The sequence below is a fragment of the Anolis sagrei genome, chromosome 1 (assembly GCF_037176765.1).
Source record: "Anolis sagrei isolate rAnoSag1 chromosome 1, rAnoSag1.mat, whole genome shotgun sequence".
Lineage (NCBI taxonomy): Eukaryota > Metazoa > Chordata > Lepidosauria > Squamata > Dactyloidae > Anolis > Anolis sagrei.
In genome coordinates, this window is record NC_090021.1 from 51,573,005 (window position 1) to 51,598,025 (window position 25,021).

At 39.6% G+C, this 25,021-nt stretch overlaps 1 protein-coding gene across 4 annotated transcripts in view; it reads right to left on the reverse strand.

The window, feature by feature from the left end:
* Positions 1 to 7,546: 7,546 nt before the first annotated feature.
* Positions 7,547 to 25,021, reverse strand: part of CRIM1 (cysteine rich transmembrane BMP regulator 1) — a 128,483-nt gene continuing 111,008 nt past the window's right edge. For all 4 annotated transcript variants that reach the window (XM_067464553.1, XM_067464547.1, XM_067464549.1 and 1 more), the window contains 8 exons: positions 24,319 to 24,440; positions 22,808 to 23,017; positions 21,656 to 21,871; positions 20,178 to 20,399; positions 14,746 to 14,940; positions 13,518 to 13,640; positions 11,797 to 11,984; positions 7,547 to 10,396 (listed from right to left, as the gene is read on the reverse strand). In XM_067464553.1, the coding sequence (XP_067320654.1) occupies positions 10,220 to 10,396; positions 11,797 to 11,984; positions 13,518 to 13,640; positions 14,746 to 14,940; positions 20,178 to 20,399; positions 21,656 to 21,871; positions 22,808 to 23,017; positions 24,319 to 24,440 (1,453 nt within the window). In that variant the 3' untranslated portion in view covers positions 7,547 to 10,219. The remainder of the gene's footprint in view (positions 10,397 to 11,796; positions 11,985 to 13,517; positions 13,641 to 14,745; positions 14,941 to 20,177; positions 20,400 to 21,655; positions 21,872 to 22,807; positions 23,018 to 24,318; positions 24,441 to 25,021) is intronic.

Consider the following 25,021-nt stretch of genomic DNA (forward strand, 5'->3'; position numbering starts at 1 on the left):
TTCCTTCCCATTGGCCCCGGTGGCGCAGAGGGTTAAACTCCTGTGCCGGCAGGACTGAAGACCGACAGGTCGCAGGTTCGAATCCAGGGAGCTCCCTAGAATCATAGAGAATCATAGAATCAAAGAGTTGGAAGAGACCTCATGGGCCATCCGGTCCAACCCCCCTGCCAAGAAGCAGGAATGTTGCATTCAAAACACCCCTGACAGATGGCCATCCAGCCTCTGCTTAAAAGCTTCCAAAGAAGGAGCCTCCACCACACTGCGGGGCAGAGAGTTCCACTGCTGAACGTTCCTCATGCGGGGACATGAGAGTAGCCTCCCAAAAGGATGGTAAAACATCAAAAAATATCCGGGAGTCCCCTGGGCAACGTCCTTGCAGATGGCCAATTCTCTCACACCAGAAGCGACTTGCAGTTTCTCAAGTTGTTCCAGACACGACAAAAAAAATGGCCTCGGGTGCATCTAAGATAGGCATGGGCAAACGGTTAGGAATTGTGGGAGTTGAAGTCCAAAAACACCTGGAGGGAGGTCCGAAGTTGGCCCATGCCTGGTCTACACTCTTAAAATTAATACAGTTTGACACCTCTTGAGCTGCCATGGCTCAATGCTATTGAATATTGGTGGGCACTAGCAGTCGTTTGCAGAGATTGTGAAATGCCTTATAAATCACAACAATTCCCACGATTCCACAGGACTGACCCATGGCCATTAAAGTGGTGTCATGCTGTATTAATTCTACTGTGTAGATCCGTGGTTCCCAACCTTTTTTTGACCAGGGACCACTCTCCTACGTTAATACCAAAAGGGTTACGAATCTGTTTTTGGTCAACTTTAGATTTAGTTTGGTTACTTGGGGTGCTGATTCAGAAAACTGCATTAGATAAACCACATCAGCTCTAGTTTCTGATACAGAACATATGCCATCCAGTAGTCACCATCTGCTCGCCCACATTTATTTATCGTGTCAGGAGTGGACCGAACAGTTGTATTGCATTAAAAAAACACACAAAGTTTGCAAACTTGGCATTCTATTAAATGTCCTTTGACCAGTATCTGGCCACTTGGGAGTGCCTCTGGTGTTGCTGCAAGAAGGTCCTCCATTGTGCATGTGGCAGGGTTCAGGCTGCATTGCAGTAGATGGTCTGTGGTTTGCTCTTCTCCACACTCGCATGTTGTGGAATCCACTTTGTTGCCCCATTTCTTAAGGTTGGCTCTGCATCTCGTGGTGCCAGAGCGCAGTCTGTTCAGCGCCTTCCAAGTCATCCAGTTTTCTGTGTGCCCAGGAGGGAGTCTCTCAATTGGTATCAGCCATTGATTCATACCAATGTGGCATGCCTCATTAAGAGCCACTGTTTTAGCCTGGTGAGTGCTTACCCACAGAAAACCATATTTAATAAGTCTTGGCACTACAAGAGTGTTTTGCGAGGCCAGTCACCCTAGTTGAAACAGTGTAGTAATGGCGAGGCCGTGGATCATATTTTAGTTCTTGTGGACTACTGGTGGTCCACGGACCGCAGATTGGGAACCAGTGGTGTAGACGCACCCTGCACTGCCAGAATGGCAATAAAGGGCTACCAACGTTCTTCATGACAAGCAGGCAATGGTTCCACTCAGGCATGTAGCCGGGGGGGGGGGGGGCTTGAGGGGCTTGAGCCCCCCCCCCCCCGAAATTCTCATGGTGAAGGCCTTAGTGGTGCATTATTTAAACTGTTATGTTTATTCATATCATGATCTGATCACCATACTCAATATATCCCATATGCATGGGGGTATTGGAGTAACGATACAAAAGGTTTGCTAGGCTAGACCCTCTTTCACTCAGACTCAGCCCCCCCCCCCCTCCCCGAATCAAAATCCTGGCTACGAGCCTGGTTCCACTTAATTTAGTTTGATCTAACCCAGGCATGGGCAAACTTCGATCTTCCAGGTGTTTTGGACTTTATCAACTGTTAGGAGTGGGAGTTGAAGTCCAAAACACCTGCAGGTTTGCCCTTATCTGATCTAACCAGTGTTTGACTGCACCATCAACAGAGTTGGTCAAACATATAATTAGCCACCTTAGTTAGGAGAAAGTTGCGATTAAAATAGAATCATACAATCATAGAGCTGGAAGAGACCTCATGGGCAATCCAGTCCAACCCCCTGCCAAGAAGCAGTAAATAAATAAAGGATATAAGTAAATAAATAAATGATATACAGATGCTTTGAGTTGCAATGGTACGTTGTGTGTGTGTGGAATATTCTTAGGAGGAAGAGGAGGATTATGATGATGATGCTGCTAGTGTGGTGTAGTGGACTCAATACTGGTCTACTGCTGCATCCACACCATAGAATCAATGCGGTTTGACATCACTTGAACTGCCATGGCTCAGAGCTATGGGACCATGGAAAATTTGGCACGAACGCCTGTGATTCCATATCATTGAGGCACAACAGTGTGAAACTAATTTGTAAATTTCCTGAAGATTTATTTACTTTATTTCTATACTGCTTTTCTCAGCCCTTAGGTGACTCACATTATAATAATTATTATTTCTGTCTTTATGAAGAGCCCACATTGCAAAGTATGAATTTTGAGTAGGTGTGAGTTTATGTTCAACTCATAAAACAAAAAGTTTTCCACCCATCAGATAGAGGACATCCCTCATAGTAAGGGACTAGCCCTAAAAGGGACATCTGCATCATAAGTAACACCTGGCAACCCTACGGCACAGGATGAAACCTCAACTTATTTCAGTCTTCTCTGTTGTGCTGTTTGAATGGTCTTCCATGCAATAATCATTTGTAGGAATGTTTCATAGAATTTATCACATTTGTGCCTGGAAAAGAGTATATCTCCAGCATTGCCTGGATTTCCATTTTCTTACATTATTTATTATAAACTAGTGTATGTACCTGCTGTTGCTCCACTGTTGTTGGGGCCGCTGCCCACTTAATTTTTCTTTTCTCCATCTCTGAGAAGGCTTACCTCACAATATCGCCATGCTATAGCAACAGTGGGAATGCTCTTTGTCGCTCTTTCATCCCTTATACATGTCATCTTTATTTCCCAGTGACATCACAGGGTGTCACTTCACCTAGCAACAGCAATTCAGTAATATCACAAAGGGCCACTTCACCTAGCAACAGCCTTTGTGATACATACATGCATACATTGATATATTATATATATATATATATTAGGGCTGGGCGGTTTCGTTTCGTAATTTCGTAATTCGTTAAAAATTCGTTATTTTTTTTTATAACGAAGCGATATTGAATCATTCAGGAGCAACTAAAAAACGAAACGAATTTTTCCAATTCGTTTCGTAATTGATTCGTTATTGATTCGTTATTATTTCCGCATGTCTGGTGCAAGTTTTAGGGTTGCTGTTTGTTTTCTCAGTGAAAAATATATAATTATCACACCAACAGTCAACAACAGAGGGAGAGGGAAGCTTCTGAAGTTTTTTTAGCGTATTGCGCGATCGTGGCCGCCATTAACGAATCGATTCGTAATCGATTCGTAATTGTTTTATGATTTCCGAAATTTCGTAAATATCGAACTTTTTTTTAAGGAAAATTTTGGAAAAAACCCCTAAAAACGAATCGAGTTCAGAAACAAATTTTTGCGTGTTTGGACAGCCCTTATATATATATATATGTATATGTATATATGTATATGCCTCTCCCTTATGGCATCCCCTCAACCTTCTCTTCTGTAGGCTAAACATACCCAGCTCATTACGACGTTCCTCATAGGGCATGGTCTCCAGACCTTTGATCATTTTATTGTCCTCCTCTGGACACCTTCCAGCTTGTCAATATCTCTCTTGAATCGTGGTGCCCAAAATTGGACACAGTATTTCAGGTGAGGCCTGACCAAAGCAGAATAAAGAGGCAGCATGACTTCCCTCGATCTAGACACTAGACTCCTTTTGATGCAAACCAAAATTCCATTGGCTTTTTAAGCTGCTGCATCACAGTTGGCTCATGTTCAACTTGTTGTTTACTAAGGCTTCAAGTTCTTTTTCAGATGTACTATTGTCAAGCTAAGCAAGGCATCATCCATGCTGTTTGCATTTCATTTTTTTCTGTCTAAGTGAAGTATTCTACTCTTCTCCTTGTTGAAACTCCTTTTGTTAGTTTTGGCCCAGCTCTTTAATCTGTTAATATCATTCTGGATTCTGATCCTGTCCTCTGATTCCTCCCAATTTAATGTCATCTGCAAACGTGATAAGCACACTCTCTAAATCTTCATCCAAGTCATTAATAAAGATGTCAAACAGCACCAGGCCTTGAACAGAACCCTGTGGCCCCCACTAGTCACTTTTTTCCAGGATGAAGAACCATTTGGTGAACAACTATTTGGTGAACCATTTGGGTTTGAGATATCTATCTATATCCATCTATCAGTAGAGATGAGAAACTCTTTAGAAAAGTTATGTATGAGTCAGAGATTGACCTCGGTGACAATCCGTTGCTTTCTCCCAACTTTTCCCATCTCTTATTTTCGTAAATTTTGTTGCTACTTGGCTTCAAATTGTTTCCAACTTATGGTGGTCACCTTATGATGTATTTAGAGTAGAAAGGAACCATCTCCAAATATCTCTCGCCTTAAAAAACTACATGTAATTCATAGGGTTGCCATGTTTTCAGGTGAATTAAAGGGACAGATACACACAAGGTTCCCACCTAAACATCAGCCTCTGCCTCCACTCCAGAACATTCCTCATCAAAAAAATGACACAAATTTCTATAAAACTGTGTGTGACAATTTGTACAGATGCAAAATTATAAATTATTCCAAAATAATACGAACAGAATCATATTGCCGCTAATGTGCCAGGGCAAGACCTGTCTGCTAATTCAGCTATCGGGGCTACAGACAGTAAACTTCAAGCTCCCCAATCTACCTCTTTATGGTTCTGTATTTTCATATCAGCCTCAAGACCACATTGAGAAGTGCGACTACTTCACAATTCACTAGTTTGAAGAGTTTTCCAAGAAAGAAAGACAGACAGACAGAGTGGTAGTCAATGGACACAAATAAGCTACAAGTGCCTGGCATGTTGAAAATTGCTGGCCTAAGATGCCTTAAAAAAACCTAAAACCAAAACAAAACTTCATTGTGAAAGCCTTTCTTAACTGAAGTATGCCTGTATTGTTTCCCATCACTTTTCCAGATGCACGACGGCAGTGCAGAGCTGTTATTTTCTTACAGGGAAGGAGAAGTTAACTTTCTGCAGCTCTTTCTTCTGTGGCCAGCAGATGGGCAAATTTGGCTGCCCTGTGCCATGTTCCAGACTCCAAGAATGGGAGCAGGGAAAGGGCTGTAGCAGGATCTCTGAGGCTGTGCTTGGCAGCTGTGTCAGACTGAATGAGAGCGAACAAATTGAAACTGAATCCAGACAAGACAGAGGTCCTACTGGTCAGTCAAAATGCCTAACAGGGCATAAGGTTACAGCTTGTGTTGGGTGGGGTTATACTCCTCCTGAAGACACAGGTTTGCAGCTTGGGAGTGATCCTGGATTCATCGCTGAGCCTGGTCTTGGCAATGGCCGGGAGAGCTTTTGCACAATTAAAACTTGTGTGCCAGCTGTGCCCGTACCTTGGGAACTCTGATCTGGCCACAGTGGTCCACGCTTTTGTTACATACCGAATAGATTACTGCAACGCACTCTACGAAGACTGTTCGGAAACTTCAATAGTCCAATGGGTGGCAGATAGATTACTCACTGGAACGTCACTGGATTACTCCATTGTGTCAGCTCCACAGGCTGCCAGTCCAGTTCCAAGCACAATTCGAAGTCCTGGTCTTGACCTAGAAAGTCCTATACGGTTCCGGCCCAGCTTACTTGTCCAAATATATCTCCCTCTATGTCCTGCCTCAGAACTTAAGATCTTCCGGGGATGCCCTGTTCTCGATCCCGCTTTGGTCGCAAACGCGTTTGGCGGGGATGAGATATCGGGCCTTCTCGGCAGTAGCCCCCCTCCTGTGGAACTCGCTCTCCAGCGAAATCAGGTCAACTGCATCCCTCCTTTCCTTCAGGAGAAAGTTGAAAACATGGTTGTGGGACCAGGCATTCTGGTAGCAGACTGACAAATGATGACAATGGTCGCAGAATTCAGATTTAGATATGGCCAACCAGTTAATACTATTTTTAATGGATTTTTAATTTAATTCGATGCCCCACATACAAAACATAGTAAAACACAATAATTACATAATAAGTAAAAACATTAAATTAAAAATCCATTAAAATAGTATTAACTGGTCGGCCATATCTAAATCTGAATTTTATAGAGAACTGTTAGCACTATTTTTACCTAGTGTTTATACAAAGTGGAATTCCTATCTGGCTAGAGCTGCTGAAGAAATAAGTAGCTGATGTTTTTTCCCCCAAGACTGTGCTGGGAGTTTTTAAAAATACAAGCCGATGCTTTACAGGTTCCCCTTTCCAGGGAAGAGTGTCGATCTGTGATAATGCTGGAGTCCATCACTTTCAAAAGTGAGAAAAATGTGAGAGAACATCTTTCTAGGTCCTCTGAGGTGACTTAATGGTCCAGGTTCTAACAGAAGCATGCTGGAGGATATCTATCTATCTATCTATCTATCTATCTATCTATCTATCTATCTATCTGAATGATATAACTATGCAAATCTTTAGGTCCTCCAGTATGCCTTCCAAAAGAATTTGTCCGGTGTCACCCCAGAGGATTGAGAGATTACAGGAAACATATTAAACAATTCCTTGAATAACCAGATCTTCAAAAATCAAACCTACAAACATGGAGGGTTGACTGTAGTCTCAAAGGTGTTGCTAGATCATGTGTGAGATGTGTTTTGGACTGATCCACAAAATGCACCACCCTGACCATTGTGTGCAGGAAGAAACCACAGGTGTGAAGGCCAGCACCCAAAATATCATGGCCATGTCCACCTTGTGAGAAATGTGATACACATTTTGGAATTCTGAACCTGGTTCCTCAAGGAGCTTTGGCTTCAAATGTCCAAAACATGTAAGGAAGGAGGCAAATATAATCTCTATTGAGGGCATTATGAGACCTAATGCTGGATTAGTAATATGAACATACTTGACCTTAGTACTAATGCAGAGAACACGGTCACAGTATCTTGTAAGAAGGAACAGTCCTGCTCGAGACTCAGTTTTACTCCTATAAACTGAAGTTATTGGATTGGGGTGAACAAATGATTTCCTTTGTTTACAAAACAGAAAGGCATAATGCAAACCTCCAGATGATATAAAACAGAAAGGAGCTAAGGAGGAACAATTTAAGACTAATTTACATTAGTATGAACTTATATGGATTATAGTGTCCATTAAGGAATAAGTATACTATAGAAGATTAGCCTGGAGAGAATAGAAACACTGATGTTGACAGAGGGCCTGGCTGGCTGCAATCTTGAATAGGAGCTCATTCCACTGTGTTATCTTGTTAAAGGTCCTTCTTTTATAAAAGTACACATCACAATGAAAACATGGCAAGATAAAATACTAACTTTTCAAGCAACATTGTATAGATGAAGTTTTTGACAACTATAAAAAGTTCATCAAGTTAATTTTTATTGTGCTGCCAAGAGCCAAATTACAAGAAACCGTTTTACATTTTAAAAAGTAAACAAGCAATCTGCTGAATTGCAGTGCACTCCAAGTGCCATGTATGCATCTATTTTATTTTTTTTCAGAAAATTATATCTGCATTTCTCTTACAAGAGCACAACAGGAATCAAAGTAAAAGAGTGTAATGGATACAGCACATAGGATAAATAATATCTCCAAAATAATAATAAAATAATAATAATAAAATAATAACATTTTACACCATGTCCTATATCCTGCTAATAGTTTTCAGAATATGGCCTTGTTTGTAAAATAAAAGCAAGCATTTACAATTTCTGGATAAAGACTGCTTACTCTTATGAAAGGAATGGATGCTCTATCTTGACAGAATCTGGGTAACAACTGGATATTAATATTTGTTTCAGTGTTTTTATACTGAGCATAAAATGCTGCAAGGGGAATACATTTTTCCTTTTTTGTTTTGTTTTTTGGAACCTGAATTCATAACAGAAAAAATGTTGAACCTTTATGATACACCTATATTTCTCTTTGATGTGAACAGTGAGAACACTTTTTGATATTCAAAAACAAGGTATTTGTTAATCTTCGGATTAATAAATTAGGTCATATAATAAATTAGGTTTTTCAGTTTTAAAGTTCAGTAACCTCTGACCAAGTATTTACAACAATACTTGAGAGTTCCTTTACAAAAAATACATTTTCTTTTCACATTAAGCATACTGGGTATCTGTGTCTTATGACAAGCAATTGTAAAAGAAAGAGGCAACACACAAATGGGAAGTTAGTATAAAAGTGCCAAGACCTGTTTGGAAAAAAATAATGTTGAACGATACAGTTAAAAGTAATGAGTCAAGTTGCAACAAACCTCCAGCTAGTTGTGGATTCCAGTAGTTGTTTTAAACAACTGTTTTTAAAAATATCCAAGTGCGGATGCTATTATTCTGCCAAACTGATTAGTGCTGCCAGTATATGCTATCAGTGTACCTAGCCAAAGCATTGAAGTAATGGCCTTTTTAAGGCTGTGCAGGAAAAGAAAAAGAAAACAAAACCAAACCCTGAAATGTAGCAAGTAGCAAGCATAATGCTTACTGCTAAAATTGTGCACATATGGTACACGTATGCAAACATAAGGTCACACGCACACACACACAGACACACACTTGCATACCCACACCTCCAAATCAAATAAAACTAGGTAGAATGAGATACTCTCATCTTGTCTTCTCTAAGCACAAATGATGAAGAAGCAATAATATGGAATGCCTGTGTTACTGTTCTGGGAAAATCTCAGTTCAAAATACATTCAACAGGGAAAAAATTACAAAATTATACTGATATATACTGTATATATAAATACCATATATATACTGTATATATACATATATATATACACATATAGTGTGTGTATATATGTGTATATGTATATATACACATACATATGTACATATATATATACATAAACATACACACACATGTATACACACAAAGACATACAAATGCTTTATTTTAAGCAAAACTATATTTACATAAATACTTCTATAAAGCTAAAATTTTAGAGAAGCATGATCTCCTTTCTTTCTGAGCTTCCAAAAAGGTGCTTGAGTAACATACAATTAAAATTAAGCAACTTCCTAGCATGGAAGTTGCTTCTAGTCTGCATAATCAGTTAACAACCAGAAAAAAAACCCCTTTAACATGATTTAAAAAAAATCTGAGCAAGATCTTCATCGAACAAAATCTTTTTTCTCCAATAATAACTTGGAGCCTAAACCACCTGAAATGTATAAACAATGATAAAAAGAAAACACACACACGCGCGCGCGCACACACACAAATTCCATTATCAGATGGTATTTAACTTTTCCTTCCTTCCTCTCCCTCTCCAATACTGTTTTCAAAAGATCCAGTGCTCAAATCAGGAATTATACAGGCATTAGCCATTTGCTAACTGCCGTAAGTTGGACAATCAGCATCAAAAGGAAAAACAAAAAGCAGCACAATGTATAATTGTACATGTCTTCAATAAATCTGCCCTATGTGTTTCTGCTTTAATGTTTTCCTTGTTAGGTTATAATCTATTTCAGCTTCTGATCAGGTAGAAAAAACATGGTTGCAGTTTTAGTGCACCTTTGATGAGACAGGTACTTTCTATGAATATATTTTTGTAGCACAGCCAAAAAACCCCCGAACTTTCTTATTAACTTCAAACAGGGTTACGCTTATACTTCACTGCAACAAATGAAATTTTGGAGTGTCAGGAAAAAGCTATATTCTTTAAATTCTTTGACTCCAAGGTAAACTCAACAGCTTTTCTTCTTTAGCGCTTCCTGTTATAGCCATTCAAGCTCAACTCCAGCTTCCCCATCCCAAACAATCTCTATTATAGTTACAAGCACAACATCCGAAATTTTAGAACTTTGGTTCCAAGAAAAAACTTGGTCAGTTATCACAAGGTGAAGTGGGAATGCCTGTTCTGAAGGAGTCAGAGCTCATCCCAGGAAGGTCTTAGAGCTGTACATGAAGTCACAAATCCAATACAATCCACTAAGCAAGTGCACAATTCTAGGTTTTTTTTTTTAAATAGCAGACTCGGTCTTTGTTTTTTCTTAATTTCTTAGGAAGGGTGCAACTTCTCACACTGTCTGATAGAAATTGTCTGCTTGTAAGTTGTTCTGTTTCTGCATGCTGTAGAATCCACTGTATCTTGAGTCTGGGTCAGCAATTCTAAGCATTCTCTGAGAACTGTCCACTTGCACCATAGTACCCTTCTTACAGTCCACATAAACCAGCTGGTTGTTCAGGCAGGAAGGCTGTTTGGAAACAGAAAGCACAATATAGTAAACTTACAGATATAGTCGTGTTCCTACTTAAAAATAAATCAGGACACATGCTTTGGAATAAAGTGAGCCATTCTCTACCAGATGAGCAACTTCATCATTTGGACTAATAAAGCAGCAGAAAAAGAGATACCTTGTCCCCAGTTTTCTAGTCAATTGAACTATCTAAATAATAAATAAGCCTGTGGCATATAAAACACATATACCCATTATGATGTAAGTTGTCACAGACTAGGGACCGCACAAGGCACAAGAGACAATTCAGTCTACTATGTGAACTCAGTGAATTGTGTTTGATTCCTCTGAGGAAGTAGTTTTGGCCCACCCTGTAGGCCAAAACTTTTGTAGTTATTTCAATTCACATTCTATGAAAATGAGCATGATAGATGGCAGATTTATGCCCACACTTATTATGGGCATAAATCTGATAAATTATGATACTAGTTGCTTCTGCAGTCTTCAGGTATCATATTAATATGGTAGATAAAATGAGGTGGAAAAAGAGCAGGAGAGAGAGAGAAACTGTAGCAACTAAGAATAAAAATGGGGGAAAGTGGATGAAGAAGTATCTTAGGAAAAAATACTGATTACCTCCTTTTCTGGTAATCACAAGATTGGTGAATGAGATTATGTGGAAAACATGTTAGTCATGTTTTCATTGGTGATTTCCGGGTCACTGGCACAATCAAATTCAAAATGGACTTGTACTGGGAATTTATTGCCATGGATCCATTATCTCCTCATGACAATAAAGAAAATAAGACTGTTGACACACTCTTTGGAAATGGTTTTATATTGTCAATGCTTGTGGAAGGCAGTAGCCAAATTCCCTTATACAACTGTTTCTTGCTATCCTAGAGCCTCTGCGTCAGAGGCTAGGCGGTATAATGGACCAATTCACATGCCAGCTGAGTAAGCGAGTACAGCTGTACCACCCAAAGCTGCCTTTACTGCCTCATGCTGCAGGGATGTCCTCCTCCCTCCCTGATGCCATGAAATATGCTGGTGAGGCTCTTTGCCAGCATACAATGGATTGCAGTCAGAAAATATAAGCCAAATGGCAAAATAATACCAAAAAACCCCCCAAAATTTCTTCTGGCACAAAAAAGAAAAGAAAGAAAAGAAAAGAAGCAATGCTTCTAAATAGTCTGCCAGGGGGTGGGTGCTGCACCATTTAACTTCAAACTACGAATGGAAGCCCTTGACTTCCATAGTAACATGAAGAGAAAAGGAGAGGATTGTATTTGCTGCATTCTCTACGTTCACATTCTGGCAGACAGGCCTTTGGTCATTGCATTCTTTATACAAAAGTACCTGAAGGATAAGAAAGACGGTCTACTATATAAATATAGGGCATCAATTTAACCACTTACTTTTGTTGGAGGTCTGTAACATGATACTGGTATCCACTGCTTTTTCTGGTTGACAAGTAGAAGTGCTATTATGAGAACGAGGGCTGTCATGATGGGCACTGTCACCCAAGCAAGAGAACTAAGAGATGCCTCTGTATTAGGTTGTGATCCTCTGGTTTCTCTGTAATCCCCTTGAAGGTGACCCATATCTGCATAGGATGAATAAGCAGGTCAGCACCAAACAACTGTATAATATCTTCAATCAAGCAGCAAAATAACTTTATTCAAGTATGTATTGTCGAAGGCTTTCATGGCCAGAATCACTGGGTTGTTGTAGGTTTTTCTGAGTTATATGGCCATGTTCTGGAGGCATTTTCTCCTGATGTTTTGCCTGCATCTATGGCAAGCATCCTCTGAGGATGCTTGCTATAGATGCAGGCAAAACGTCAGGAGAAAATGCCTCCAGAACATGGCCATATAACCCGGAAAAACCTACAACAACCCAGTTTATTCAAGTACTTTTAAAATTAAACCCAAGCAAAGACTCCATTAATAATTACCATGATATTAAACTATGGCTTGCTAAGACATTACAAGCAATCTTATGAGAAATGTGTAGATTTGGGTAGGATTTATTTAGATGAGGGAAGAGCAAGATTCAGATTTGTCACCAATCAGGTTCAGACATGTAAGAGTCAAAGAAGATAATATCTCTGAGCAAAGTCTGAAGCTAAGGATTAAGTGTAACGTAGTGGTTCTGTACCAGGCTTCAGGAACAGTGTAATGTAATGGTTTGAGTGTCGAGTTACAACCCTGGAGATCAGGGCTGAAATCTCCACTTGGCTATAAAGCCCACTGGATGGCCTTGGGCAAGTCGCTCCCTCTCATCCTAAGAGGAAAGCAATGGCAACCCTCTTCTGAAGGAATTGTGACAAGAAAATTCTGTGATGGGCTTGTCTTAGGGGTGCCACAGGTTGGAAAGGGCTTGGAAGGTACACAACAGCAACAACAACAACCAGATCTGAACCGACACAGCTTTTTGCACGGAAGTCCAATTCAGTCTTTCTAAATCTTTCTAATGTCATTTTATTGCTTAGTGAATCCAAGTCCCTTGCCAATCGCTTGTATCTCACTCAGAGATCTACCAGTACATCCTGATCTACCTTTTGCCTGTCTGACATGCCCCTTTGAATACTAAAACATGGTATATGCAAGTGTTTTCTATGTTCATTGCATCTTAATTACTGGTTTATGGACTTTCACTCATCCATTTCTAGGAATCTTTCTTTAGTATATAGCTAGGCACAACTGTGAAATTTTGGAGAGCATTTCCTTCAAACCAAGTCCATTTCAGCATCTATGAAGAATTAGGGCCACAGTATGCTATGGAAACTCCAAGTTAAGAATGCTAATTGCAGCCTCCAGCTCTCATGGCATTTTGTTTGCTACCAAAATAGAAAATTTCTTCACCAAATGTCCTCAGAGGACATAACCCAATTATTCTAAGGCGCAAAGGTATCATCTTTTGGCAAAACCAGAAGTGGCCACCTGGCCACTTAAGGTATGAAAGCACAGCTCTCAGAAGAAAGGGGGACCTCTCCTAGTTTCTCTACAGCAATCCTATAGTAAAATTTTGTTATCTTTGTTTTCTGTAGATTAATTAAAAAGTCTCCAACAGTCATTCTATGATTCTTTAAACAATCTTATTCATGGCAGCAGTATATAAGTGAAATAAAGGTTACCCCTATGGATATGAACAATATCATTTTCACTGGGTGTTGGCCACACTGGTGCTTCCAGTTCATTTTCTCTTCTATAATTTGTCTTCTCAATTGGAATGTTGGTAGGTTCAGGTACATACATTTCTATAAAATACAAATGTTTGTCAGAGGGATTCTTAAAGACATTATATCTTTACCAAGTCAAAGCCAAAAGCACCCATTGTATTCACAATTTTGCTTTCAACTATTCAAATTATTAAGCCTATGCAGAGCAAAAGAACTGTGGTCTAAGACAGCTTTAAATACTTTATCCATGCAGTGAGTCATATTATTTGGTAATCTGATCTAAGCAATTTGGACCCAGATAATTTAAAAAAAAGAAATCAGGTACCATTGTAAGATGTTTCCTATTGTATATGAATAAATTATGAACATCAAGACATCCTCACCGAATATTAAAAACAGATGAACAATAAGATAATAGCAAAGTAGTGCTATGAGTCACTACAAATAAAATCTAGCCTCTATGTGTTAATGCAAAGATACATAAACTTTGAAAAATAGCAGGAGCATCAGGGCTACTGCATTGTTGCAGATTCTTTTTCTCTGTCTAAAAGAACACATAATGAAGCAGCCCTGACTGAGCAACATCAATAGCTTTTTAAGTAACTAGATTTTGATAAGATAATGCTGCCTAGAGTTATGTAGCTGCAGGAAGCCATTGCTCTTCTTCTGGCACACTGACTGTTAGCCTGTTACTGCACTGAATAAGGGATTGGTGATAAGGATCCTTCTCCAGTCTGCCCTCACACATTCATGGAGGGTGATGTGGGAATGGGGAACCAAAACAGATGGGTTTTCCAGCTCAGTACTCTAGAAAGTACTATGAGGCAAAGTAAACTTAAATAGTGTTAAATAAAAAGGTACTTCATCTTATTAAATAATTTGTATGAGTAAGTTATTCAAAAAGAAAACAAACTATTCTATGTACCAACTCAAAATACGTGATATTTTGAGCTAAATTAAAAAAAACATTAGTTAATTATCAGCTTAAGAGACATTTGCTCTGCAATCCACTTTCCTCAGCAGCTAGTGGTTGAACTGTAAGACAATTAATAGAAAGCTCCAAAGACACAATCCGATCACTCAGTAGTTATTGCAGAATATTTTCCTATTTGAGGCAAGTGCAAAAAAGTCCTGGTAAACTCTAAATATATTTATGATGGAAAGCTGTATGAATATAGCTTACCTGGGCACATGGGACAACAGCTGCCTTCCACGTTAATGGGTTCTACACAAGGAAGTGCAGGACAACTAACTGTGGAGCAAAGGGTCTGGCCCTGTAGACAGTAGCAGTGTGTGCAGCTGTCAATATCCCAGCGTTCTTCATCAGCGTATGTTTTTCCATTGAAGTGGCACACTGCTTTCTTTGATGCTGTGTCTTCTGTTGAGAGAATATTGTCATGATTTGGATGTGAAAATGACATTATACAGTCTGCTTGGATACTTCTGATACTTCCTTCCTTTGGTAGGCCAGCACACCAATATTCTAGTTGTGTAGGAAAGTGTCTGTGTAATGTTAATGAAACTATTCCATTAGGGAGTATAAAAAGTATCAAAAGATGTTCAAAGTCATATTCTTATTAACTTTTCAATCACCACTGCATTTTATCTGTAATTTGTTTTTAATCTGCATTGTAAGACTCCTTGGGCTCTATGTTGGGAGAAAGATGGGAAATATCAAATAAAAAGAATAATTCATATATATGTTACTGATATATAAGTTACTGAAAAATAGCCCTCAATATGGAGTGAAGAAAGTTTTGAATATCCAGGGCTAGAGAAGAACCTATGTTTGAAGCCACAACCATTTAACAATGTAAGTATTTAACTGTATCCATGATGAGGGAAACACAGTAAAGAAATGGTCGTGAAGAAGTACAGTCACCAGATCCAAAGCCAATTTTAATCATATGTAGAAGGGATGGGGGAATTGAGTACAAAGTCACATTTAATGGAATCTCTAGAGCAGGAGTAGCCAGCCTGATGGGACCTGGAGTTTCAAAAACTGTGAATAGACTATTTTTTGGACTAGAACAGGGCTTCTTAAACTTTTTCCACTTGTAATCCCCTTCCACTTGATGTGATGAGATACCACCTGTTTGTTATTTTATAAAATTTTCTCTAAGGCCATACCACAAACCTTTTCTTTAAGTCAATAGTCCACATTTTCCCCATTTATCTAATTTTATGTTGTGTTTGACATTTTGTGCCCATTTAATCATACATTTCTTTATCAGTTCTGGCTCCATTTCCATCTTCAGTAATACCATATATATTTCTAACAAGATGTTCTTCATTAGTACATAGTTCTTTTTCAAATTCTGATTGTTCTCTTTCAATTCCAATATTTTGACCAATGTAAATCTTTCTGTCAGTTGTCTATATTTGTATCACTGTAGGTGAAGTCCTGCATCCATCAATTCATCTAAGGTTTAAAATCGATATTTATCATCTTCATATATTATTAAATCTCTGTATGTAATCCAATATTCCCCTTTCTTCTTACCTAATTTGTAAAACACATCTTCTGTTGAAATGGATAATGGATTCTTTTGGACATAATTTAATTTTGTACTTATTCCCTACACTTAGTTTAGCTCGTCTTATAAAATGGTGATCTGTATGTACTTTTGCTTTTTGATACCATATACAGGCGTGCCATCCAAAATGTAGATCATGGCCTTCAAATATTATTGAAAGATTGGATTGTTTTTTCCTCTGAGTAAGTGAAGCTGTATCTGTTGAGGTAGAATGCTATGCTGTTGGCTCCCAAGCAACTGAGACTCCAGCAGGTAGTTTCCCCCCCGGATATGCCTTCTCTGCTCTCCAATCTCCCCTACTGCTATTGGCTCATAATAATTTTAATTATGCCACTGTCTCTCAAGTTACTGCCAGCAATTTTACTGATACAGTTAATGCTAGCCAAAAGGCTCTCAGCCATAAAGTTTTGGATACCACACCATTTTAAAAAGTCACAAAGCTATTTTCTGCCAGAAAATGAGCCAATTTTATCTTCTTGAAAAAGAAGATAAAATTAAAAGTTTAAAAAACAGTTACAAAGCTATTTTCTGCCAGAAAATGAGCCAATTTTTACCGCCTTGAGTTGCCTGCAGGCTGAGAAGGGCAGTATACAAATATAGTAAATAATAGGCCTGTCGGTTTTGTTTCGTTAATTCGTTATTTCGTATTTAAATCGTTTTTTTTTTGCATATCCGACGTGATATCAAAACATATTTTCAAACCCGGAAGGGTTTGAAAATATCGAAACAGCAGCCCCATTTTTTTTACGAGCTTCAGCTCGTCTCGTAAATGGAATGGCGGCTGCTGTGCTGACTTCAGTGCTGTGGTCATGTGCTGGTGCCTGGGAGCCAATCCGGCGCTCCCAAGCACCCCAGCAGTGAGTGCACCGTGGCAGGAGCCGATTGGATGGCGCGCGCGCGCTCACCCGCGCGCCATCCAATCGGCTCGGGCTCCTGCGCCCCCCTCCTCCTCCTCCTCCTCCTCCTCCTACCAGCTGTGTTGCAGGAAGTGCTAGGAGGAGGAGGAGGAGGAGGAGGAGGGCGCAGGAGCCCGAGCCGGATGGCGCGCGGGGCTAACAGCAGGAGCGGAGGCCGGTTGTAAAGGTGAGCGGAGCGCGCGCGCGCCATCCAATCGGATCGGGCTCCTGCGCCCCCCCCTCCTCCTCCTCCTCCTACCAGCTGTGTTGCAGGAAGTGCTAGGAGGAGGAGGAGGAGGGCGCAGGAGCCCGATCCGATTGGATGGCGCGCGCGCGCTCCGCTCACCTTTACAACCAGCCTCCGCTCCTGCTGTTAGCCCCGCGCGCCATCCGGCTCGGGCTCCTGCGCCCCCCTCCTCCTCCTCCTCCTCCTACCAGCTGTGTTGCAGGAAGTGCTAGGAGGAGGAGGAGGAGGAGGAGGAGGAGGGCGCAGGAGCCCGAGCCGGATGGCGCGCGGGGCTAACAGCAGGAGCGGAGGCCGGTTGTAAAGGTGAGCGGAGCGCGCACGCGCCATCCAATCGGATCGGGCTCCTGCGCCCTCCTCCTCCTCCTCCTCCTAGCACTTCCTGCAACACAGCTGGGAGGAGGAGGAGGGCGCAGAAGCCGGAGCCGATTGGATGGCGCGCGCGCGCTCACCCGAGGAGGAGGAGGAGGAGGAGGGCGCAGGAGCCGGCGGAGCCGATTGGATGGCGCGGGAGGCCGGTTGTGTGAGTTTACTTTTCAGGGCTGTATGTATGACCAATCCAGAAGCATTCTCTCCTGACATTTTGCCCACATCTATGGCAGGCATCCTCAGAGGTCTGTTGGTAGGCCTGTTTGATCAAGAAAAAATTTCGATATTTAAAATACTAGGCAAATGGAGTTTAAAAAATGTTTTGTAAATATTTACGAAATTTCGTAAATAACAAAACATTTTTTTTGGAAAGTTTTGTAAATATTTTAAATATCGAAACAAAAAAACACCCCAATTACGAATCGATTTTAGAAACAAATTTTTTCTTGATCAAACAGGCCTAGTAAATAAATAAAGAAATTCTTCTCCATTGCTAGTAATGACTATGGACTCAAAACAATATATAACTTGTATCACTTGGTATTATGGATTAGAGGGAGGGAGGGAGAGGGGGGGGAGGGAGGGAGGGGGGGAGGGAGGATGTAGCCAATCTGGTGTATCCATGTAACTGAAGCCTAAGTTCAATTGGTACTAAGTAAATAATTAAATTAAAAATTAGTTCAAGTTCTATGATTTCAACGGGATCAAATAATGTCTAATTCTTATTTGGTCGGGTCCAAAAACAACATGTGCCCATTAATTAAGATACCAGATCAGGCCATGGTAGTACATGCCTTAGTTACATCTCATTTGGATTACTGTACTGTGCTTTACGTGGCCGTTGAAGAGTGTTTGGAAACTTCAACTGGTTCAAAGAGCTGTGACCAGGTGGCTAACTGGGAGTGGCTACAGGAAGCACACAATACCCATTGCAACAGTTTCACTGCCTGCCAGTGTCTTTTTCAGACGCAATTCAAAGTGCTGGTTATGACTTACAATACCCTATTTGGCTCAGGTCTGGGCTTTCTGGCAGCTCGTATCTCCTGGTAAGAAACTTCCCAGGCCCTGAGATCCTCAGGAGAAGCCCTTCTCTCAATCCCGCCACCATTGCAAGCTTGGTTGGTGGAGATGTGAGAGCCTCCTTGGGGGCTGCCTCTCACTTCTGGTACTACATGTCCAGGGAAGCCAGATTGACCCCCTTTTGCTGTCCTTCCAACGGAAGGCTAAAACCTTTCTTTTCAGGAAGTCTTTTAACAAAGAAACTTTTAATATTGAGCCATTAATTCTATTTTAATGTTTGTATGCTTTGGATGTTAATTTACATATTGTAGGATTTTTGGGAGAGAGAAAGTGGGATATAAATACTATACTAATATGGGCCTATTTTCTCTAGCCGCTTAGTCAACCTTATTTCATGAACTATTTAAATATTATTCTCCCAATGTAATGAACCAGATTATATGACTAGAAGTCATCGTGGATGGCGGCTCTGAATAATGAGCTGGCTGGATTCGGTCTGCCTTTGCAATTTCTGGGTGTTCTGGGTCCGGGGGCAGGGCAAGTGCTCAAGCAGCGCATTAGGGATGTCTATGCACAGCTGGACCTAGAGAGCATAGGTAGGTCTTCAGCCACAAGGTTTTTAGCTTCCCACAAAAGGAATAGTCATTTAGAGCACTACCTAACTATTCCACTTCCTCTACCCTTAAGAAGAATATATACTAGGGCTAGGTTTGAACAACTCGGTACTATGGTGCAAACCGGGCGTTACGGTAACATCCCAAGAAGTGAGAGATTCTGCGCCTGGGGAGAACGAACAATGGAAGACATTGAACATTTCTTAATTGACTGTCCAGCATACACCGAACTGCGAGACAGATATTTACATCCAATATTATCCAACTGCAGGTCCCCCAACAGAAATGATATTCTGACACCCCTCTTGCAAGGGCAGGAAAGATCCAGCATAATCAGAGTAAGCCTTTTTATTTTGAAAGCTATTAAGAAAAGAGCAGATTTCCTGAAAGAAGAACCAGGAAAATAAGATTCTGACTTATCACCTTGTTGCCTTGTTTTTTACTTGTGTTTTATTTTGAAATGGTCATATGACTGATCAAATAAATAAATATTATGAGAACCAGATTATCTATATCAAGCCTGTATGACAAATGACTATTGATAACTACTCTGTCCCGCCCTCCAGCCACCCTGGAAAGAAACAGCAAAACAATGATGGAACTAATGATTATATGACAATTCACAGTAATAACACTAGACTTCAGAAAGAACAGTAGACAAACATTGGGACGATATCACAATATTGAATGTGACCTTAAAAACCTCTTCCCATTATACTCCTATCTTTCCTGTTCAATAACTGGATATATCTCTCAAAAACGGGACTCAAGTAGGCATACACTAATATTTTAGATAAAAGAAGAATACAATTAAAACACAAACAGGATTAATTATTAATAGACATATATACATTTAAATCACAACAGAAAACCATTTAAAAAAAAGGAATCATGCTGGCAAAGACATCAGAGATTTTCAGGCCATAAATACTTGCCTATACAGTATGGACAACATTGTCCTTTTCTCAAAACAGGTCTGTCACAGGAGACTGGAGGACAAGATTCAGAGTAGCAGCTGATCCCTCCATTCAGACAAATACAACTGGTACATACATTGGGTTTCCAGGATTCAGCAGTAAGGAAGATATCACCATCATCATTTTTGCAGTAATTGGGTATACTTTCATTGCTTGACAGGGAAGGCTGAGCAGGCTCCTCTAGAAATGTAAGCAAATAATCATTACAGATGGCAAAAAAATATTTTCTACCATTTGTAGAACCTTGGATTGGATAAACTAAATTTAAATTTGCACTGTTCACTGAAGAACCCAAGAATTATCTTTGGATTAACTGCAGCTGCTACCTTACCTTTCATAATAAAATATTTAATTAAAGACTTATCATTCCATGATATCAAATGCAGATCAGGGTTTTGGAATTTCGGCATTTTTCAATGCATTTATAGTACATCTGTACAATTCAAGCATTCTGCAATTTAGGTCAATAAATATGTAAGGTGTGTGTGTATATTCTACTCTCACCTCATTCATTACCTTGTCTGCTTCTCATGCAGAGATGTAAATAGTCACTTACTACATTTTTGCTCTCACTCAATCGTGTCTGATTCACCTAAATCATGACTGGTTAGGGAACCCATGCAACCCCTAAGACAGTTCCTAGTATGTTAACCACAATTAAGAAGTGTTTAATTAAAATTAGTTCTTCTGATTAAAAATACTACAGTATAATGCTGTTTTTTTTTTGGTCATGTCAGGAGTGACTTGAGAAACTGCAAGTCACTTCTGGTGTGAGAGAGTTGGCCTTCTGCAAGGACGTTGCCCAGGGGACGCCCGGATAATTTGATGTTTTTATCATCTTTGTGGGAGGCTTCTCTCATGTCCCCGCATGAGAAGCTGGAGTTGATAGAGGGAGCTCATCTGCCTCTCCCCGGATTCGAACCTGCGACCTGTCGGTCTTCAGTCTTGCCGGCACAGGGGTTTAACCCACTGTGCCACCAGGGGCTCCAATAGTATAATGTTACAGTACAATGTAATATATAATATTAATGTTGTGCTATGGTAATAATATAATATATTGTATTTACTTTTTACTTGTAAGCCACTCTGAGTCCCCTTCGGGGTGAGAAGGGTGGCATATAAATGTCGTAAATAAATAAATAAATAAATAAACAAACAAATTCTCCATTTTGAATATTATGGCTGCTTTTTCAATTTAAGACCTAGTTCTTATATGGTAGTCTCTGATTTTTTACTTTAGCTATCACTCACATAATTTATATTAAAGCTTCTAGGTTTGCCTTTCTTTTTTCATATTTAAGCTACAAATATTTTTGTTCAGTAATGATCAGCTTATTTCGTTATTGATAAATCTAGATGACATTTCAAGACAGAACCTGTGTAGAGAAAACTAATAGTTTGGAAATTCAAGTTGAAGGCTGTTACTTCATGCTAACCTGGACATTGTGGACAGCATGAGTCCTGAGTACGGGTGGGATTTCGACAAAGAAGTGGTGGGCAGACTTCTGTCTCACACAAAACTCGTGCATTGTGACATGTACATTGTGTACAAGAATCAATGTTCCATGTATCTCCTTCCACAAAATAGTCTCCTCCTGGAACATAGCAGATGGTAGGACCACTGAGTTCTGGCTTCTCCACAATTGATTCATCTGTGAAAACAAAATAAAAAACAAGAAGAAATTGCATCAGTTTTCTATTAAATAAGAGGTGTATTTTTCTCAAAAATATATATATAAGGGAATGTGGGGGACACTTTAATCATGTTTTGTGGACTCCTGGACCAATTCAGACCCCAGAGAGGTCTTTTTTGAAATAGGAATTGAACAAGAAAGAATCTCAACTTCTGATTATTGAAAGGGGCTTCTCTGAATCTGCAAGAGCCCAGGAAGGTTGAAGAACATGAAAAAAATTCCCTAAGAGAAATTTTAGGGGTGAGACCCTTTTTTCATAGGGGTGGAGGATAGGTGGTGTGGCCCTCCAAGCTCTCTTGGGGATTAGTATATGGTCCTTTAGCCCACTAGCCTTCCACAGCTGTCCTCCTTCCAAGAATATTGGAACCTTTTTTAAAATTAAAAAAGAAGCATTGGTATTTATTTTATTTAGGACAGTGATTCCCAACATTTGTTTCTCCAGTTGTTTTGGACTTCACCTCCCAGAAATTCCAGCCAGCTTATCAGCTGTAAGGAATTATGGAATCTGAAGTCCAGAACAACCGGAGAACTAAAGGTTGGGAGCCACTGTCTTAGAAGATGGTGAAGAAGAGTTGGAAAAGCAGACTTCTGGTGTTAGGCTGCAGTAGCCTATTTTCAATAAACAATGAAATAAAGCTCAAGTTGGGTAAGGTAGAGGTCTGTTGTGTGTGTATACATGTATGCATGCGTTTCTACAACAGGCAAGGTAAACAATAGCTGTCTCCTGAATTCCTTATGGAGAATGTGTGAACAGTAAGAGATCCACAAGTAACATACCACATTACTTTTTAAAGTAACTTCCCAAGCTCTGCATGTACTATTAGGTCATCCTAAGCAAATGAGACATACAGATGAAAATTAAGATGTTCTTAACAATGCAATACAGATTAGTACCTGGACACGATGGACAACATTGTCCTGGATGTATGGTAGGATTCCCACAGTTTGGTACTGAACAGGTGATCAAAGCACACATCTCCCGGCCATTAAGACAGTAACACTCACGGCAACCATCATGCCAACTTTCCTCATTTTCATGACGATGCCCATCCACAGACAGGCAAGAACCTGCTTTAGCTGGTGGAATTACAGTGGCTGGTAATTCTGTATACAATTAAAAAAAGATTCAATTCTTTAGTATGGCATTACTCACCTAGATTAATCTTCCGATATTAATTTTACTAATGGAACAATTAAGTCATATTGATAAGCACTTAATACAGCATCGGCAAGTTCAACAGACTACATATTTACTGGATTACAACTCCCACCATTCCCACCACTGGCAAAAGACCACATTGCAAAAGGAGAATGTACAGAAGAAAGGGAGAAAGAAGATGAGAAGAACAATAAAGGTTGAAAAAGAAGGAAAAGGAATAATCTTTCCTTGTAGAAGCAGGACAGAGGACAACACAATTTCCCCTTTCTCCCTATCTTTCTTTTTCTTTTCTTCTTTCTTCCCTCTCCCCATCTTTCCTCTCCTTTTCCTCTCTCACCTCTTTCCCTTTTACCCATTATCCTTTTCTCCCTCCTTACACAATATACTACTACTACATTTTCCTTTCTTTGTTTTTCTTCTCTCTTCTTCTTTTTTCTTTATATGATTTTAAAGTTTTTATTATGTATTATGAAAAATATTCAATAAAGATTATTTTTTTTAAAAAGAGTTGTAGTCCAAAAAGATTTGTACCATAGCTCAATTCTACTCCTGCTGAAGACATAAAACCCATGCTGAAGATGCACTTCTTCATCCAGAGATAAAACAGAAAAAAAATGAACTGGATTCAATTAAAAAAATCCAGCAAGTCAATATCCTTATTTCAGTTTCTGTATTTCATAGTCTTATTTACAGTTGAAAGTGGATTCTAAACTTGGACTAGATGGGGCATCTATCTTGCACATCCTGAAAATGACAATTGAATGGACACATGTTGTTTTGAAAAGACACACACTTTGAAGTTCGTGAGTGTGCCCTTCCAGTCACCTATTGCCTTATGGTGACCGCCTGAATTTTATAGTATTTTCTTAGACAAGAAATATTCAGAGGTAAGTTTTCTAGTTCCATCCAACAAAACATGGTCTATTGCACCAATTTTTGGCAGTCTCCCATTCAAGTACTAATTAGGGCTGCCTCTGCTTAGCTGAGTGCCTTTAGGGTATTTAGGCTCATGATACATTTCATAAAACCACACATGCATTTATTACAATGTTCATAAAAACATGTATACATTTAAATAGTGACCACAAAGTGAGCATTCAATGACATACATATTCAATATATACAAGTATGCTTTACTTCCTGATCGATTTCCATGTGAGAAGAAAAAATAGTCTTCAATTTAAAACAGAACAAAAGCAGAGCGAAAGAGAAGACACAAAACAGCAATGAGACTGATATATTCTACCTGTACATTTGCAGATAAGACATCCTTGATTATCTTTCTGGAATCCCATTGGACACATCTTGCCACATGAAAGTTCTGGGCATTTCTTACAGCGACAGATTTCACATCCATGCTTGTTCTTCCTGGATGAGTAAAATAATTTGTGAAATTTCTGATTCCGCCCCCACCCCCCAATCTTAAGTCTAAACAATATTTCTGTTCAATATAAATTTTTTTGTGCCATGAATTGTGATGTACTAGGAAAATGGCATCTTAGAATAAGATGACCAACTTAACCGTTAAAGACCAACTTTAAAGACCAAAATAACAGAACTAAAACCATAACTTCTCTCATCTTCTTTGGTCCAAAACCGTAATGCTGAACTCACTGGGTAGATATCTGAGGAAGTAGACAGGCTACCAATTTTGTTCTCTGACACCAAGATGCTACAAGAACCACTATATTCTGAGTTAGCACCGATACACCTCTGAATTATTTGCTAGAGAGTGGCACAAAAACCTCTTTGGACACAGTGAGATTTATTTCTGAGTACCAAATGGCTGTTTATGAATTTATAATATTTTCTCCACATTCTAGATTTAAAAATGAAGACACTATTTCAGAATAAATCTTTTAGATGAGGCCTGTATTATTAACTGACCATGAAAATGTTTCATCATCAATTCAGATTATTACAATCTCAGGAATGTTATTTCTTTGAAA